The sequence below is a fragment of the Larus michahellis genome, chromosome 9 (genome assembly GCF_964199755.1).
Source record: "Larus michahellis chromosome 9, bLarMic1.1, whole genome shotgun sequence".
In the NCBI taxonomy this organism is placed as follows: Eukaryota; Metazoa; Chordata; class Aves; order Charadriiformes; family Laridae; genus Larus; species Larus michahellis.
In genome coordinates this window covers 32,559,807-32,577,336 of record NC_133904.1, presented here as the reverse complement: position 1 = coordinate 32,577,336, position 17,530 = coordinate 32,559,807, and the positions used below count along the sequence as shown (strand labels likewise).

At 47.9% G+C, this 17,530-nt stretch overlaps 1 protein-coding gene across 7 annotated transcripts in view; it reads right to left on the bottom strand.

The window, feature by feature from the left end:
- The window catches only part of ATP11C (ATPase phospholipid transporting 11C (ATP11C blood group)), a 60,730-nt gene continuing 43,200 nt past the window's right edge, over positions 1–17,530 (bottom strand). For 2 of the 7 annotated variants that reach the window (XR_012589200.1, XR_012589201.1), the window contains exons 23-31: positions 17,243–17,302; positions 16,076–16,203; positions 13,074–13,209; positions 11,241–11,306; positions 10,325–10,428; positions 8,753–8,906; positions 5,735–5,825; positions 4,762–4,857; positions 1–3,535 (exon numbers count right to left, since the gene is read on the bottom strand). Coding sequence is in view for 5 of the 7 variants with exons in the window: in XM_074601980.1 (XP_074458081.1) it covers positions 3,419–3,535; positions 8,753–8,906; positions 10,325–10,428; positions 11,241–11,306; positions 13,074–13,209; positions 16,076–16,203; positions 17,243–17,302 (765 nt within the window). In the remaining 2 variants the exon portion in view is untranslated. Of the gene's footprint in view, positions 4,078–4,761; positions 4,858–5,734; positions 5,826–8,752; positions 8,907–10,324; positions 10,429–11,240; positions 11,307–13,073; positions 13,210–16,075; positions 16,204–17,242; positions 17,303–17,530 lie in introns of all 7 variants that reach the window. The other 5 variants (XM_074601980.1, XM_074601985.1, XM_074601981.1 and 2 more) reach the window with 4 other exon arrangements.

Sequence of the window (17,530 nt, the reverse complement as noted above, 5' to 3'; positions counted from 1 at the left end):
TATATTAATCAGAACAACATACCAAAGTTTATTGATTACTTCAAACAAAAGTCTCGGTAATGAAAAAAGAGCAAGTTGCATTCATAAAAGGCAACATTCACATTCAATTTCCTTTATATAAAGCAACATAAACGTATAAAATTGCATTTAAGTGAAAAAAATGTAAGGTTGCAGTCCTTTTATTTTTATTTTTTTTTTGCAAGAAGCTGAAAAATGTATCTTCTCATCACCTGTATATAGTTTACACTTTATATATACTACATGGTTTCCAAAAATATTCCATAGCTGGGAAACTGGATAAGTGGTGCAGTATTAGGTAAGTTTTTCAATTTGTGTGTATACAAATTCAATTTTAAGCTTTTATGCGATTCCAAGTAATTTATAATATTCTCATGACAATCCGGATTAGTTTTTGAGAAGTAGCTATGACTACACCAAGTTCCTCTGTTATCACGTAACAGTTTTAGAGGAAATCTTAATTACTTTCCTTATCTTTCAGTGTCACTAGCCAGTGATTAAACTTCAACGAATTATTACAAAAAAAAAACAAAAACAAAAACCAAAAAAACCCCAACAGACTAAAAAAACCCCCAAACCAAAACCCCAGCCTTTTTTCCTTCAAGTTTTTCCACCGATGAGCCTGTACTGACCTTTTCGCTCCCTACGGAGCGCTGTAACAGCGCGGTACACGGACAACAATCACTGCATCACTGTCGCGTTACTGCCACTTCCCCAGCCTGACGGGCGACACCTTGGAGTTACTGTCACCGCTTTTTCTTCCCTTCTCTAAGCCCCCAAAAGGGGTCCCCCGATTTCCCAAGTCACCCACAGCACTTCTGCCACTGATGGATGATGAGCACCAGCTCTTCTGCTGGTCCAGGGCAGCCCCAGCATCACCCCAGTGCACCAGCTGAAGATCCAAGCCCAAGAAAACCTGTATTTTCCCCCTAAATAACTACTTTTTGAAACATTTCACGTTAATTCCCACCCGCCTGTCAGCGCCTTGGGTTTGGAGATGCAGCTATGGCGATGGCTTGCTCCATCCTCAGACAGGATGCTTGGAAAGGGGGAAGAGAAGGATTGATTTGGTTCTTGGAAGGCTCCGTCTTAAAACGGGCTGCAGGAATGGGCCCCTTTGAGTGGCTTTTTTGGGACAGTTCACACACTGCACACACATGGCAAGCTTCGCTCTGCTCCCGCTAAGCCCCGACGGCAAAACCTCCAGCCGGATTTCCCAGGAACAGACTTTTGACCTTAGGAGTAGAGTAGGAGGATGCAAACCAACTGGAGGAGCAAGGAGTCAGGCGTGGGACCATCCGGGCTTGGAATGGTTTGGAATCACAGGAATGAGGCATCTCAGCGCCCGCATTTTAAAGGTTGTGTAAACCCAAGTCAGCAACTGTGTATTTAAGGAAAAAGGTTAGATTTGGCATATAGAGCGTTATCTTCATCATCTTCATTGCATTATGTGATCCGTAGGCACCACATTTTAGCAAGAAAAGTCGAGAACGGGACAAGGTCCACAAGTTGAATTCCAGGTCCTTGAAATGAGCTCGGAAAAGGGAAGAAAAAAAAACAGGGAAGAAGAAAAAACAAAAAAGCTTTGCCCGTGGGACACATGCTGGAAGTGCAGCTCTGTACCCGCATGCAGCAAGGAGTTGAGCCGCGGCTGCGGCGCTAACAAACGCCTCATGACTTGAGGCCAGCGCAGCGTGTATAATACAGTGGTCCTGTCTATATGTCCATACATCCCCTCCCATGCTGGGTGACAGAAAAGCAGCCACCGGCCATAGGGACTGTGCACACCCCGTTCCCTGCTTGGATAAGGCCCATTAGCAAAGTCCTAACGATGCACACCTGCAGCTGATCCGCAACCTGCTCCCACCAGCATCGAAGATGGACCTCAGGGGTAGCGACCGGTGAGAAAGGAAAGATTCTTCCGAAAATTAATAGCTCAGCAAAATTTGACAAAGGGAATGTTCCATCTAATCCCACATTGTTGTTTCTTCGCAATGCACAGCCTGAGGGAACAGGAGCCAAACCCGTCGGCAGCGTAGAGCTCCTTTGCTGGAATGAGACCCCAGCGCTCCTTGCCATCGCTCGCCCCGCGCCGCGCCGCTCCAGGGGGGGACCATCACACCGAACGGCGGTGGCACACAGGGAGCTCCGTCACTGCTTACGACTTAACAAAAAAAAGAAAAAAAGCACTGCTTTTCCCACATATGAAGTATCAGAGAATAAAAAAAAATCACATCAAATAAAACCAAGAGGCAGGTATCTCACCTCTGCTGCGCACTGCCTAAAGAGAAAAGCTCCCGCGACCACGGTACAGGTAGATTTAAAAAGCACATGCCAATTTTAAAACCTAAATGAAGTGTAAAACAAAAATCAGGTTCGCGTCTTCCTCGTTGTTTTTTCAAACTGGCTTCTTTTTTCGTAGTGCAAATAACTCCAGATGCAGTTTTACATGCCTGCAGGTCCACAGGCACAGCCCGCGTCCCCGGGATCACCCAAGGACTGCGCTGTCACTCAGGGCTTTAAAGCATTGAAGCAACTGCAGGGCGCAGTAACGTAAGCACAACCCGGGCAAAATGGCTCAAAGTGTCTGGCACAGCCCAGCTTCTGAGTTTCCTTCCATCACGAACAGCCAAAACACGAGGGAGAACTGCTTTTTCTTCCCCCTCCACCAGCAACAAACCCATCAGCAAACGGGCGGCAGGAGGATGCTCAGGCGCTTCCCAGCACCGCGGGTACCACCGCTTCCAGCCATACCCAGAGGAGGGACGTGCGACTGAACGCTCTACACCACCGGTGAAGATTTCTCCCCAGTTTTCAAGTACTTCTTTCCACGTGCATCCAGCAACCCACAGCTGGGAGGGGGGCAGCCCCCTGCTGAGGGGTCGGTCGCAGCCCCAGCAGCGGGCGAGATGCTCACGGGGCTGCATCCAGCGCTCCCCCCAGCGCCTTCGGGAAGCTGGAGAGGGCTGTTACGAGGTTTAAAGTCCATGCTACTTCTTTGGTCAGGCGGAGTAAGAGATTTCAGCAGCTCTCAGCTGCTCTCGGACAGATCCGCCGCAGGCAGAGGAAGACCCCCCCCCCCCACCGTGTGAAATGGGGCTGGCATCGCTCTCTTGCACTTCAATTCATGCTGTTTCACGAGGAATTCTTAAAAATGCTTTCTCAGCCTCCAAAGACATAGAATTTGGCAGAAATTTTTTTTTTTTTTTTTTTGGAGGGGTGGGGAAGCCACAAAGCCCAAAGGCAAAGGGGTACCATGGGGCCAGTGCCCTGGCTACTGCTTTATCAGCACGGCTGCTTGCTGTACTTGGTAATATTAAAGAGAACTGTTAGGTTAAACCCATGTTGTGTTTTTTTTTTTCTGACAGCGTGACAACACGCAGTGTTTGTACGGAGCACTTTAAAGTATCCTGAGAGGACATCTTTCTGCCAAATTAGTAACAGCATCTTCAGTCTTCACATAGCCATTCTCTATACGTTTGTATGAGACTAACATGGGCAGGTCAAAGGGGCCAGTCTGCAAAAATCAGAAGGAAAACACACACGTTTTGCAACTGCTACATTCCCAAATCACATTCCCAAACCTTTTTCTGTGTTATTTTTAGAAAAAAAAAATTTAGAAAAAAAACCCAATTCATAGAAGAATGATTAGACTGTGATAAAAAGTGCCGAATTTCATTCACAACCAAGGAGATGGTAAATCCATTTGCACAATCTGCAAAATGCTGTGCAAGGTCTAAAACTGGCATCCGCCTCGCCGACCCCCGCGGCTCCCACTGAGCCCCAGTCCGGTCGCCTCCTGCCCCAGTATCGGGCAGTGGAGAGCACCACCTAACGTTGGCGGGGAAGGATCGGCCGCTCAGCAGTGCCGGGGCCAGCAGAATCCCGGATTTATGCTAGATACATTCCAAGCTCCGGCAAGCCTGGCTCTGGGACCCGCCACTCCGAATAATCTCATTTCTTTGGAAGGAGGTAAGGGAAAAAAAAAGCAGGAGAAGTTTGCAGAGAATTTGCAGTTTCACGTTTGCAGCCGACACCGCAGAGCTATGTAACGTCTCCCTAGAAGTGAAATTGTGAATTCAATTAGGCACTTTTTAAATTATTATTATTATTATTATTATTCTATCAGCTTACTACAGTGTTTAAAATCAGGTAAACTTGTAGGAGGATGTTCTCTGTGTGTGTATACACATACAGACACGGAGACATGCCCGCCGTACCCTACACTGACGCACACAGATGAGTACACACGTTTAGTTTCAGTCTATGCAGATGAATTAATGTGTACTTATTTCTGACAGAACCGCATGCACCCCAGAAAAAGGGATTCTGGTCCAATTCAGATGCAATACTGGAATCATTTTAATAGCTGAGATTTGAATACTTCACTGTGAATATCTCAGTGTTAGCTTTTATAACCACTGTTAGCACAATTCGCTGACTGTATTCTCAGACTCAATTGTCTGTTAATATTAGACTAAAATATCAGTTATATTGAAAGATTTGTTTACATATTGCAAAATATTTCAGTTTAAAAGAGGATCTGTACGCATACAGGATTCTGAAGCGGTTGCGGACAGGACAACGTCCCCACATTAAAATGCATCCCAAGCATTGCATCTCCATTCCACAAGGACAGGTGCCCCACACCATCAGTCAAGAGGGTTATAAGAACCACAGTTTATAATTGATTTGGTTAATCGATTCCTTTTAAAACCATCCCAACTCCTTCGGACAGGGTACCTGTTACAACACATTAGACTCATCTGAGAACGTTCTTAAAAGAAGTGGTTTGACAGAAGGTCTGGCCGACAATGAATCAGGCACCTTCCTGCTGCTCTGCAACGGCGAGGCAAAAACACTTATAGCACACGCGACACTCGCCCCTGCCTAACGGTGGGGCAACAGAAGACACACACACACCCACCCCCCGTTTTAGGGCTAAATCATATCATAAGGGACGTAGCAATAACACGCTCCCTAAATCCCACGGTGGCGAACACTGGCTGGGTTTTTGCAGCACCAGAGGCAGGGCGGGTGCGCAGGAACCGCTTTTGAGGGAGGAGGAAACCATCCTCTGCCTCCTCACAACCCACATTTTGAAAACGGCAAGTCAGATGGGACAGCTGCAGTGAAATCAAACACCGGAGACTTGTTTCCGAGGCACTTTTCACTTCCCCACCATCCCCATGGTCAGCGAGTCCAAGACCAGCCCTTGTTGTGAGGGCTGGGGGCCGCGGCTTATTTGCTTGTACAAAGACCAACGCTAATTGGGATGGACTGGGCAAGACGGGCACATGGGGAGCTCCTCCTAGACCAAACAAGCCTGAACTGTTTGCCAAGTCATCCAGAGGACGATCAAACTCGAGTCCGCTTTAGAGAAGTTTGTGTCTAAGTCCATGTCCTGGCCAAAACCATGACAGTCCACTACCGCAAAACTACGGCAGGGATGGAGAGCAGAACCAACATCCTGGTGTCCACCTCACTGGGACATCCCCAGCAGGACCGGCTCGCCCACCTGAGGGGCAGCAGGAGACCCAAGGGGAAGAGACAGACAAAACATTTAAGCAAAAGATATAAATTAAAGCAAAAGGGCAGGGGGAAAGCAGGGTTTTGCTAGGTAAGCAAATCTAACCAAGGGTTTTCAGGAGTTAGGCGTTAGTAGGAAAAAAAGCAGTAGAGCAAGCAACATAGAGTGACTCGGAAAGGAAATCACCTTATTCACTCCAAGAAAAGCTGTGATTGCTGGAAGTTTGAGAAAGCATGAAGATAGTGGATGTTCCTGAGGAAGGAAGGCGCTTCGTTACCTAGTTCACAACAGCACAAAAGACAGAAAATTGCAGTACAAGAGAGAGAAAGGCAGAAACCAAGGAAAACACAAATGCGCCTTGCAGTTAAAAAAAAGAAAAAGAAAAAAAGAAAAAAAACCCAAAATATTTCCACACAGAAAACTGAATAAAGACTGAGCAGAGCCAATGCGTTGCGTTATAGGGAACTCAGGGTGAAACCCAGTCCCATTGAGGTCGAGGGCCCACAGACCTGGCCTCAGTCCATCCTGCCCTTGGAGGGACCCTCAGCCATCAAGTTGGGGGGTTCAGGCACCTAAATAACTGCCCTAATCATGTTTTTCACTTAATGCTCCCCTTGGGAAACGGATGGTTTTCGCCAGTATTAAGGTCAGGATTCTCAAAAAGGGTCTTGAGTTGAAATCATCTACTTGGTCTTGGACGCCTTCAAAAATGAGGTGCCTGAGTATGGTGTCTGACACAGACATCTGGAGCTGGTATCTGCTTCAGGCGTTTAATGAAGCTCTTACTCAAAATGTACATTTAAATATGGCTCAGCCCGCGTTCAGTTTGATATGCACATCTGAAGAGACTTTTCTAGTTGTCACTTAACTTTGCTTTGCTAAATGATTTATTTCGCAAGAGCCTCTTTTAATGCATATAAAGTGCTTTTGAAAGCAAGTATTGCATAGGGGAATGGATGTTCTGGCCATCAGCTGAAGGCAAAAATGGGTCACCTCTCAGGTGAGTTGAGCTGGGGCTCAGAAACCCCCAGGTCACCCTTCCAGGTCACTGTCCTCGAACTGTCCTACCTCCACAGCCGAGAGCAACTCGCTCCCAACCTATTCAACAGGGGCATCAAGCTAGAAACCATTAACTCATACTTAATTGTAAGATATTACATGGAGCCTTAAAGAATTCAACCGCATTTCTTTTACCATCTCTATTGCTTTCATCTTGAACGGTTTGTTGTTTTGGGGGGTTTTTTGTCTTGCAGATACGTGTTTTACTCCACTGATACTGTGTCAAACTTATACTTCAGATGTTACAGGGAGGAAAACCTTTACTACTTCATTGGAATTTTTTTTTTTTAATGGAGATAATCATCATTTTTAGATAAGGATCAAAGATAATAAGTTATCCCAGGTGGGGGAAGTGCACTGAAACCTCACGGGATACAAAAGCTTCAAGGAGAGAAGCCTGTTTTGAACCTCAGCATTTGAAAGCTCAGCTCATGGTCTGCTGGGACAGGGTCAGACCAGCTGGGCACTGGTCTGCCAGTACCACGCTGCTGGTCTAGGGCACAGCTGGCCAGGCAGAAGCCACCTCTGCCCTGGCCAATCCCTGCAGAGCCGTGCCATGGGGTGTAGTGATGGCTGGCTCCAGCCATCCAGCTGGAAGCCACGCTGGTGTCCCCACACTGGCAGTGCTGGCCCTGTGTCCCTTTGCTGTGCCCTACCATTGCCTAAGGCCATGCAAACCTGATGGCAAGAGGCCAGGGCTGGTGGGCAACGTGTGCCTCTGCTGTGGGGGAAAGAGGAGGCGCGGGGATGCTGCTGCAGGGATGCTCGGCACCTCCAGGCAAGCAGAGAGCAAGGGGCAGGAGGGGTCTCAGCACAGAGCAAGTCCTGAGCCCAGCAGTGCTGGCATTCACCATCTGCAGGAGCGAGGAAGAAAACTTTGAGGAGGTGGATGGAAAGCAGCCCTGAGGAGGACGACTTAGGGGTGCTGGTGGATTAGGAGCTCAACATGAGCCGGCGACGTGTGCTCACTGCCCAGAAAGCCAACCGCACCCTGGGCTGCATCCCCAGCAGCGGAAGCAGCAAGGGGAGGGCGGGGGGATTCTGCCCCTCTTCTCCGCTCTGGGGAGACCCCCCTGCAGTGCTGCCTCCAGCTCTGGGGCACCAACAGCAGAAGGACACAGAGCTGTTGGAGCGGGGCCAGAGGAGACCACAGAGATGCTGTGAGGGCTGGAGCCCCTCTGCTGTGAGGACAGGCTGAGAGAGTTGGGGGTGTTCAGCCTGGAGAAGAGAAGGCTCCGGGGAGACTTTACAGCCCCTTCCAGTCCCTAAAGGGGCTCCAGGAAAGCTGGGAAGGGACTCCTGATCTGGGAGGGCAGCCATAAAGACGAGGGGGGACAGTTTTAAACTGTAAGAGGGGCGATTTAGATGAGATCTGAGGAAGAAATTCTTTGCTGTGAGGGTGGTGAGCCCCTGGCCCAGGTTGCCCAGAGAAGCTGTGGCTGCCCCATCCCTGGAGGGGTTCAAGGCCAGGCTGGACGGGGCTTGGAGCAACCTGGTCTGGTGGGAGGTGTCCCTGCCCAGGACAGGGGTGGGACTGGATGGTCTCCAAGGTCCCTTCCAACCCAAACTATTCTATGATTCTGTGTTTTACACGTCTAAAGTGAGCCCCCCTCCCCAGCAGCAGAGGAAAGCTGTTGACAAACCAGACGGCTTTCAAGGAGAGCTGGACACTGCTGGGTAACACCACGGTACGAGCCCTGTTATTAAGGGAGGGTGGGCAAACATGACAAGACCTGACCCTAGTTGCCCCAGCACTGGCACCTGAGGACATACCCAAGGGGAACATCATGGGTGTGTTCTTTGGCATAAAATTAAGTAGCTTTTTTTCAGGAGGCAATATGGTGGGTTTGATGAGCTGCTCAGGTTGTAAAAGGGTTACTCTACTTTTATAACAGACTTTATGGTTTCCATCCAGTGAAGGCAACTAAGGAAAAGGCATGGGATGAGTCCCTCCTCACTACAGATCTAGGCAGTATTTTTAGAGGAGCTTCTTGACATTTCTGGCATGTGAAAGAACAAGATGAAACTCTAAAAAGCCTTCCTTGAGACGCGAGTGGTACACGGTACTGTTACAGGTTCATCTGGTGCTTAAGAGTAAGAGAGGTCTTCCTAAAAATATTAAAAATACATCATCTTGTCCCTTACCTGATGATTTCTCTCTTTTATACTTTTTAAAACTATTAGAAGAATTTCTGGGAAAAGGCTGATAAAGATCAGGAGAATTATTGCCAGCCACGTGGAAACAGAAGTCAGCATATGGGCAAATACAAAATACATTCTTTGCTGCTTCAAGAAAGGCCTGAAAAAGAAAGGATACAAACAAATTCTGGTTAACACAAATTTCCCAAGAAGGTCAGGATCAAAGGCAGATTCAGATCGAATTATTAGCAGTAACGCCTCCCTTTCAGCTGGAGATGGATACAGCCTGCACAGAAACACCCTGTCCATCCTTCTCCCAGTGCATCTCCTGCGCCGGTTCTGGAGGACTGTCCTGCCTCCTTACACGATGCATTTTGCGTCTTCCACATCGGTTTCATCTCAGGGTGGGGAGGGGTTTGAATTTTGATACTATCACCAATTTTGCTACTATCACTGAAAGGCAAATTATTTACCTTGTCAAAAACCAGATCATTTTATTTCAACTTTGGACTTTGCTACAGCTTCTGGTTTGCTTTTGATGGTGGAAATACAGAGACCCTCAGTCCCAATAGGTTCTTTGCCTCTTCCTCCTTCCCTTGATGATGGAGGGGAACTGACAGATGCTTGTGAAAAATGCCTCATAAATAACTTGTGACGAGGATCCCAAAGCAGTTGCTGCTTAGCGTTAACTCAAAAATACTGAGCTGCACAAGTTAAACACACCAGTAGGAAACTCCCACATTTCAGCACAGAGATCTGGCTAGATCGCGGATCGGAATCTGTTGGTTAGGAACACTGAAGAGTTAAACAAAGCCTGTGACCCCCAATTTAAATATCTGAATTAGTTCCACATCTTTATTAGCAGGCTGCTGGGTCAAGGATCTAGCCAACAACCCGCAGCACTAGCCCACGGGAAAGACAAGGTGTAAAACGGGAGATGCTGTCTGATGTGAAAGTCAACACAAACATCTACTCCAGCAGGGGGAACAGAAAACTAATGATGTTTGTGAGGTGCTATTGCTTTTGCAAGACATTGAACACGATCAGGATTTGAGGCTTAAACCGATGAGAATTCCTTTTCCTTCTCGGATCCAAGATTTCAGCAGCAGGATCTGTGCTTTTTCCTGCTTATTTCTCCCCCTTAAGCTGCCCCAGAGTGCTGGATCTCCTTGCTCTGCACCTGCCTCATCTTTTCCTTCTGTATCACCGGCTTTCTTTCCACCATCAATTTTAACTTTCTTTCCCATCCACGTGCACGAACAGATCCTGAAATATTTTGTTTTACGTTCTCTCTTTAATAGGCTGACAGACCTCCTTGAACACATCTCACTATGCAACAGCCCCTCTTCCAGCACTGGCTTTTAGTAGGTGTTGGATGGAGATATTATCCCTTGCCTCCCCGGTAGGGAAAGGAGTACAGTTGCGCACACCCTGCCATTCATAAATAGCCCAAAAATAGCCCCCCAAAAAATCCGTAATAGCCCAAAAGAGGGGACACTGGAGACATGTCACCCCCGACAAAGCCAGCACAGGGCATCCCCCTTGGAAAGCACCACAGGAAGAAGAAGAGATACTTACCAAATGACTCCTCCCCAAAAGAATGAGAAAAACACATAGAAGGCAAGGGAGCCCCAAATCACAAAGTGGTTCATCCAGGTCCAGAATCGGGTATCCAACGCCAGCTGTGTGAACAGAGAGAGACGGAACAGGCGTTAGACACAGAGGGTATTTGGTTGTGTTTATATGAACTTTCTGACAACTGTCACATTAAGGTCAAAATTCTCCAACCAGCTCCCTCCCCTGCATACGTGCGCCAGGGAAAATATTTTCAATATCTACAGATCGACACAATCGTCAACAGGGAAAACAGAGAGTTCCTAATTGTAAGTGACACTTTTTAATAGAATAAATTTAATGCAACCTCTGATGCTACAGGAAAGAAACATCTAAAGGCTCTGGGGACTGTAATTGCCTCCTGCCACCACCTGCTGTCCTGAACCAAACATAAAAGACCTTTTGTAAGGTCTTATGCAAACTGTTTGTTCTGGAAAGCTCCGTGAAACAAAGGAGATTTGCTACTATTTATTTGGTAGATGTGCTTTTGTGATCCCCCCGGTACTTAGTGGTGCCTGAAAAAAGGCGGACAAACACAGGTTTTCTATTGCGCCTCTCCTCTTGCTGGAACTCAACGCCAAGGGGTGAAAGCGTGGGAAAAATTCAGCCCTAACCAACCGGAGTTCTCAAAAGAGGGCAGAAAAAAAAGGAAAATAATTGAACCCAAACATAAACACTTATAGACCAGCAGAGCCCAGCAATAGAGACCACAGACTACACAAAGGACAGCAGTCAATAAGCAAGTTCTGCCTCTACGGAAGAAGAAAGGATTCAAGTGTGGTGGGAAACATGTTCCTAGAAACTTGACCTAGAAACACATCTACTGCACGATTGGAAAACGACTGCAAAAATAAAATGACTCTAAAAATAAGTGACTAACCTTCAGAGTGACGGTGAACACCAGCACGGTGAAAACTATCGTCCCAAAGGTCCAGTTCCCAAAAACCTGAAAAATAAGTTACATTGCCACCTGCGCCTGGGTCCGTCTCCTTGGCGAGGCACAGAAAGGACCATGAGGACAGGGGTGCAAGCAGGGATGAGAGGGGAAGGAGGGGACGGAGCGACTTCTATGGGGGACGGATGCTGGGAGAGGCGCCGGGCGCTACGCTACCCTGTGCCATGCAGGGCCACCACGGATGGGCCACCCAGAGCTGGGACGGTGACAGCTACAACCTCCTACTAACAGCAATGTCGATCGAGGATACAAGTCATCCGCCTGTATTTCATGATTTCTTGGCAATTTACTCAGTTTCTGCCTTCTCGCAACACCTCTGCTCATCGTCTCGGTTTAGCCCCATTTGCAGAATGCACCAATGGGTATTTTTTTTTCCATCTGGTTTGGTTTGCGGATACTAGGGACTACGCACGACAAAAATAAAAAAAAAAGCAGATACTGTATATAAATCCAAACGATGGCAATGAATGGGAGGGATGCTTACCAAAGGCTGTCAAGATCTGAATGCATACATTAAAACAGAAAATGAAATGTAAAAGTTTTAAAAAAGCACAAAAAAAATTAAAGTCAATAGGAGCGAAAAAAGGAGTCAATCAACCATACATGGATATTATGAACAATTGCTGATAGCAGTTCTTACAGGCATAAGTGTTTACAAAACAGGACATAACCACAGATTTTATTTTACTGGCACACAGGCTTGACCTCTCAAGGCATTTGCAGAACATAATGGTGCTTCGTGTTTTATTCAAATACAACCAGAATGGCCAGAAATACAGAGAGGCACTGAATCTACGCTATAGGGGCTTGTCTACTTATAGCTGGGACCAGAAATGCTGGCATGGATGCAACATCTGCATATACATACATACATTTCATTAGCTTTTCTCCAAGGGTTAGCCACTAGAAAAACCTAAAGGTATTTTCAAGGGTCACAAGTGATGGTGTAAAGAAGTTTTCCATCAAATGAGATCTGATAACATACTTTGTATTCCCTCAGGGAAAGGGTCCTGAGACAGCCCAGGCCCCGACACGTGGCAGCCGCACTGCGCTAATGCTTTGCTCTGCATTCAGTTAACCACCAAAAAGGAAAAAAAAAAAAAGGAAAAATATTAATTTCTTCCCCCCCCGCCCCCAGTTTCTGTGCAAGTTAAGCCGGAGCAGCTCCCACACCTGGCTCCCATGGCCATGCAGGAGCTTGTCCCGACAGCAAGCGGCAGGAGGAGGCAGAGAGCAGGGAGAAGACCAGCCTGCTCCTCCTGACAGCGGTGCTAACTCACGCTGCCTTCCAACCGCCAGCCAAACCCCAGCAAACCCCCACGGCAAAGGCAGGGGGGCAGCTGAAATCCCACCCCGTACCACATCCGCACCGACAAGTGGCATCTTATTGAGGTGGGATAATTGAGACAAACCTCACGGGGCAGGGTGGTGGGAAGGACGGACACCGCTCCTGCCCTGGGACCACGCAGAAGAGCGCTGCGCAAAGCTCCCCGGGTTGGAACAAAGCTGTGTGTAAGACTAGTTATTTTACCTAGTGAGTGTAACTGGCTCTGCCCCGTTTCCATGGCAATTTGGCAAAGGTTTCATTTCAAGCATTTGCTGCAGAAATCACACCATAAGCAAGGCTCGGCTGTTGGACAAGACTCAAGACGCACCGCACAGATTAAGCGTGTAGCAATTCACTGCCAGGCGTATAAAAGAGGCAGCACACAAAATGCACACTCATCTTTTTCTTTTTTCTTTTTTCGGTGGCGTTACCTTTCCGTTATCTTCCAACGATGAATTTTGAAAAAGAAAATAAACCCCAAAGAAAAAGACGAGTCCTTCAAAGGCGCCCAGGAAGGTCCAGTAAAGGAACGGCCGCCACTGCAGCATCGCATTATCGGAAACCTTCCTGCCAAGAGACAGAGTAAGGAGAGCATCACCGTCACGTTTCGGATGGCGGGTGATCGGCGGGTTTGGGGACAAAGGAGGTAAAACACATAAATACATGCCAGCGTACAGGACATGAACATGTACCATACGCAGCTGCTTGTCATGAGAAATCCTGAGAGGCTCAGCATATTCCTCTTGTTTTGTCCTTCTCCTCTAGGTAGCTTGGATTAAAACCCAAGCCAGCCTAAAGCAAAGAGCTATAGCACTGTCCCGAGCCTCTCCCGCAGCCCTTGCACCACCCCGTGGTATCTGACATTAATTGCTGCATTTTGAAAGCAGGGCAATGCTAACTAAAGAAGAGCCATACGGGATGCAGCGATCCATGTTTTCCCTCTTCTTGTTGAATGCACAAACTCCCTCTTTGAGCAAAGCTCTGCAAAGCCCCATTCCTGGAAGCAGTGTTTTTCTGCACAGGCTGAAAATAATCTCCTGAATCGTATGGTGGGTGTTTTTAAGACAGGGGCTGGGCTGAATATAGGCTGAGATGTGGCTTGGGGGCAGCAGCAGGGAACGGAGGCTCTATTGGCAGAGGTCTGCAGCAACCGCACACAGAGCCCGGGGAGAGGAGAGAGGCCATCAGGGAGTTAAAAAAAAAAAGTTTCCTGCATCATTATCTTTTCAGATTACTTTATTGAAAATACGGAGATTGATGGGGGAAAAAAAGCATGTTTATGGCAAAACCAAAAATCCCCCTCTTCCTTTCTCATTTTCAGCGAGATGTATCTTGCAAACCAATGTGGTGCTGGGCTCCTATAACTGCAGCTTCTAAAACCTACCGAATCCTGTGCACGAAGATGCACTGGTGACGCTCTAACACACCGCAATGTGGGTATGAGTAAGGCATGAGCATGGACAAACCAGACTGTACGTGGGTTTTTTGTTGCAAGGAGGGAAAATACACCCAGCTAACCCACAGTGAGCTCCGGCTTGCATTAGCATTTCATCATAAACAGGCTTTTTACAGCGCCTGAGCCAAGGCATCTGCACTGCAGCAACTCTGCACGCCGTACAGCAGAGGCGCAGCAGCCCTTCTGCATTCAGCAGCACACGCGCCGTCATGAATATTCAAACCGACGCTCTCCGCACGCACAACTCATCTGTTTTCCCTCAATGGCCGGACCCCAGAGATCAGACAGCCCGCCAGCCAAATGCACGGGGGCTGCCTGTCAGCGGGCCACGCCACAACATATTCAATTACCAATTTATTTAAAAATACGTGCAGCGGCATTTTGCCACGCGCGTGGAGGAACACAGGGGTCTAAGGACACAGAAGGACATGGACCTGTTGGAGGAGGGCCAGAGGAGGCCATGAAGATGATCCGAGGGCTGGAGCCCCTCTGCTGTGAGGACAGGCTGAGAGAGTTGGGGGGGTTCAGCCTGGAGAAGAGAAGGCTCCGGGGAGACCTTAGAGCTCCTTCCAGTCCCTAAAGGGGACCTACAGGGAAGCTGGGGAGGGGCTGTTGGCAAGGGCATGTAGCGATAGGATGAGGGGCAATGGTTCTAAACTAGAGCAGGGTGGGTTTAGATGAGACATTAGGAGGAAGTTCTTTACACTGAGGGTGGTGAGATGCTGGAACACGCTGCCCAGAGAGGTGGCCCCATCCTTGGAGACATTCAAGGCCAGGCTTGATGAGGCTCTGAGCAACCTGATCTAGTTGAAGATGTCCCTGCTGACTGCAGGGGGGTTGGACTAGATGACCTTTAGAGGTCCCTTCCAACCCAGTGCATTCTATGATTCTAATCCATCATGGATCTGAGCGATTATTTCAGAAGCACCCAATACCTCCTTCCTCGCCCTTACAGCCCTTGTGGCATCCTATTGATTTTCCCATACCTAAAGCAACTTTCATGTAATATCTTTAGGTATCTGCTAATTCCCTGTGCTGTCCCCTCTTGGCTCAAGCACAGCTTTGCCACACGTGGCTCCTCCATGGCTGAGGAGCATCATACAACAATGACAGGGCTTGTAAGAGCACTGGCCAGACCTGGTGTCTTCTCCCCAGGGCTGAGCTCAGTGCTGAGCTTACTGCCAGGCACAGGAATCAGCAACAGCAATGGATGAAGAGGGGCTTCCCCAAAAAAAGCATCTTCCTTAGTCCTTGCTAAAGGGCTGTAAAGGTGGTGGGGGGAAGATGGGGAGCATCTCGGTTTCTGTGGGAGGTTGGAGCCTTGCCCTGTTGCAGCCAAGGAAGGAGAGAAAGCACCAGGAGAGACAGTCTCCTCAAACTATCCTTTCCCTGGGCAACGGGACAAAAAACTCTCAGCACGGGGATCGAAGAGCAGAGGTCCCCGATGTGGGGACTGGGCCCATGGAGGGGAAGCCTGGGGGATGATACCCATTTAGACCAGCTGAGAAACTACCTGTCTGCTCTGGGCTTCAGGAACATTTGTCTTTCTGGAAAGGAATGGATCTTTCTTTCTCCCAAAAGCTGTATTTCCCCTCCACCCATCACATACTCTATCATGCGCCTGGCTCAAAGCTAACGGGAACCAACGGTCCAGCCACAGGCGCAGCTTGATTTTTCTTACAGATGAAGAATTCCACCTACAGTGTATTTGTTTGTTGTTTTTTTTTTTTAATATAGACCCAGCAAGTGCCATTTGCTAGACCAGACACTGTTATAGAGCATAAATAAGTAGAAATAGGCAGTAAACAGGAGGCTGCTTCTCTCTAAGGCAGCAGCAGCAGAGCCAGGAGGAACAGAAACAGCCTTTTCATGGTGACCCCATCACCGACACGGGACAGGGACCACCCGCTTATCCCCCTGCACCAACAGGACTTAAACCATGGATAACCAAGTGGTGCCCAGGCCACTGGTACTCACATGTAGAGCTGAGGATCGGCCGTCAGCGTGTCGATGGTGATGTGCTGCTCCAGGAGGCTGTACGCCAGGATGGGGAGCGACGTGAAGCAGATGTTGTACATGGTAAGATAAGCAGCGTCGTACAGAGGCTTAAAAAAGAAAGGAAAAAGGGGTAAAATGAGACAGAAATCCTGCATTAAAAGTCTCCCCGCAAAGCAATTAGAATTTCCAGCCCTTGCCTCCGTACAGACACTACAGATCCATCCCTTTGTCACAGGCATACAGGACAGTTTTGTTTGATAGGGGTGATGCTCCGTGTGATGCTGGGGGGGACAAGGCACCTGCAGGGACCCCACACCCCCTGCCGGGATGGCTGGTAACTGGCTGGTCTCATCTCCAGCTTGTTCTCCAGAAAAACGTGCTTGAACAGCCCTTATCACAGCTTTTCTGTAGCTGCTCTTGTGCTGCGGTTTCTATTAATATACTTGATGTCTCCTGTGGCTCTCTAAAGACTAGATGTTTTACAGGAACTATGGCAGTGGCTTTTTTTTTTTTAAAAAAAAAAGTGGTTCACAGAGAATTCTCTCCTACCATTTACTCTTCCTCACCATTACTTTTGAGCCCAAATAGACACAATAAGGTGACACAAAAGCCAAAGCTCTTGTCTCCAAGCTCATGAGCCCACCCACCACACAGATCTGTCCTTCTGCCACTCACAGGGACTAAGCAAGGCTCTGATGACACTCCTCACGCAGCTTTTTTTAAAGGTTGTCAAAAAAGAACACACTGTTCTTCCTTTTAAGAGACACCTTTAAAGCAGGGAAATACAGCAGAGGAGAAAAGATCAAGAAGCCTTTGAGAACTTTTCCTCTCAAGAGAAGGAGAAAGGGTAAAAATCAGGTGCTGATAAACCAGCTAAAACCCCTCTCCTGTTGTTTTAGGAGGGGGTCCATCTGTGTGCCTGGGTGGTGGATGGGAAAGAAAAGCAAGCAGAGTTCTTTCTTTTCAGTTATGGGTCCAAAAAATATTATACTCCAGACAGATAGTGAGCAACGAGGTCAGTTCCAACTGTCCTCTGAAGGGAGGTGAGGAAGGGACAGGACACCAAAGGCCAAGTCTCTGCTCGGAAGCCTCATTGTGCCTCTTCCTTTTTTATCCCAGCTTTATAGACACGTTACTGGAAGTTACCTGCTGTGAGAATCCACAGAAGAACTGGTATAAAAACTGCGGTAAAATGAAGCAAAGGTTCTAGGGAAACGAAAGACAAACAATTAGCAGGGAAGCGCGTGACTTCTCTATCTAAATCCAAATAATTTTTCCCCGTTATCAGACATTGGTGTCTGATATTACACTATCAGATGAGTTAGGGCACTGTTTTCTACTAAGAACAGAACTAATCCAATTAATATCTGCAGAAGGCACTGGAAGAAAAGTCATGCTGACGTTGCCCTGCAAGTACTGTTTTCAATTGACAGG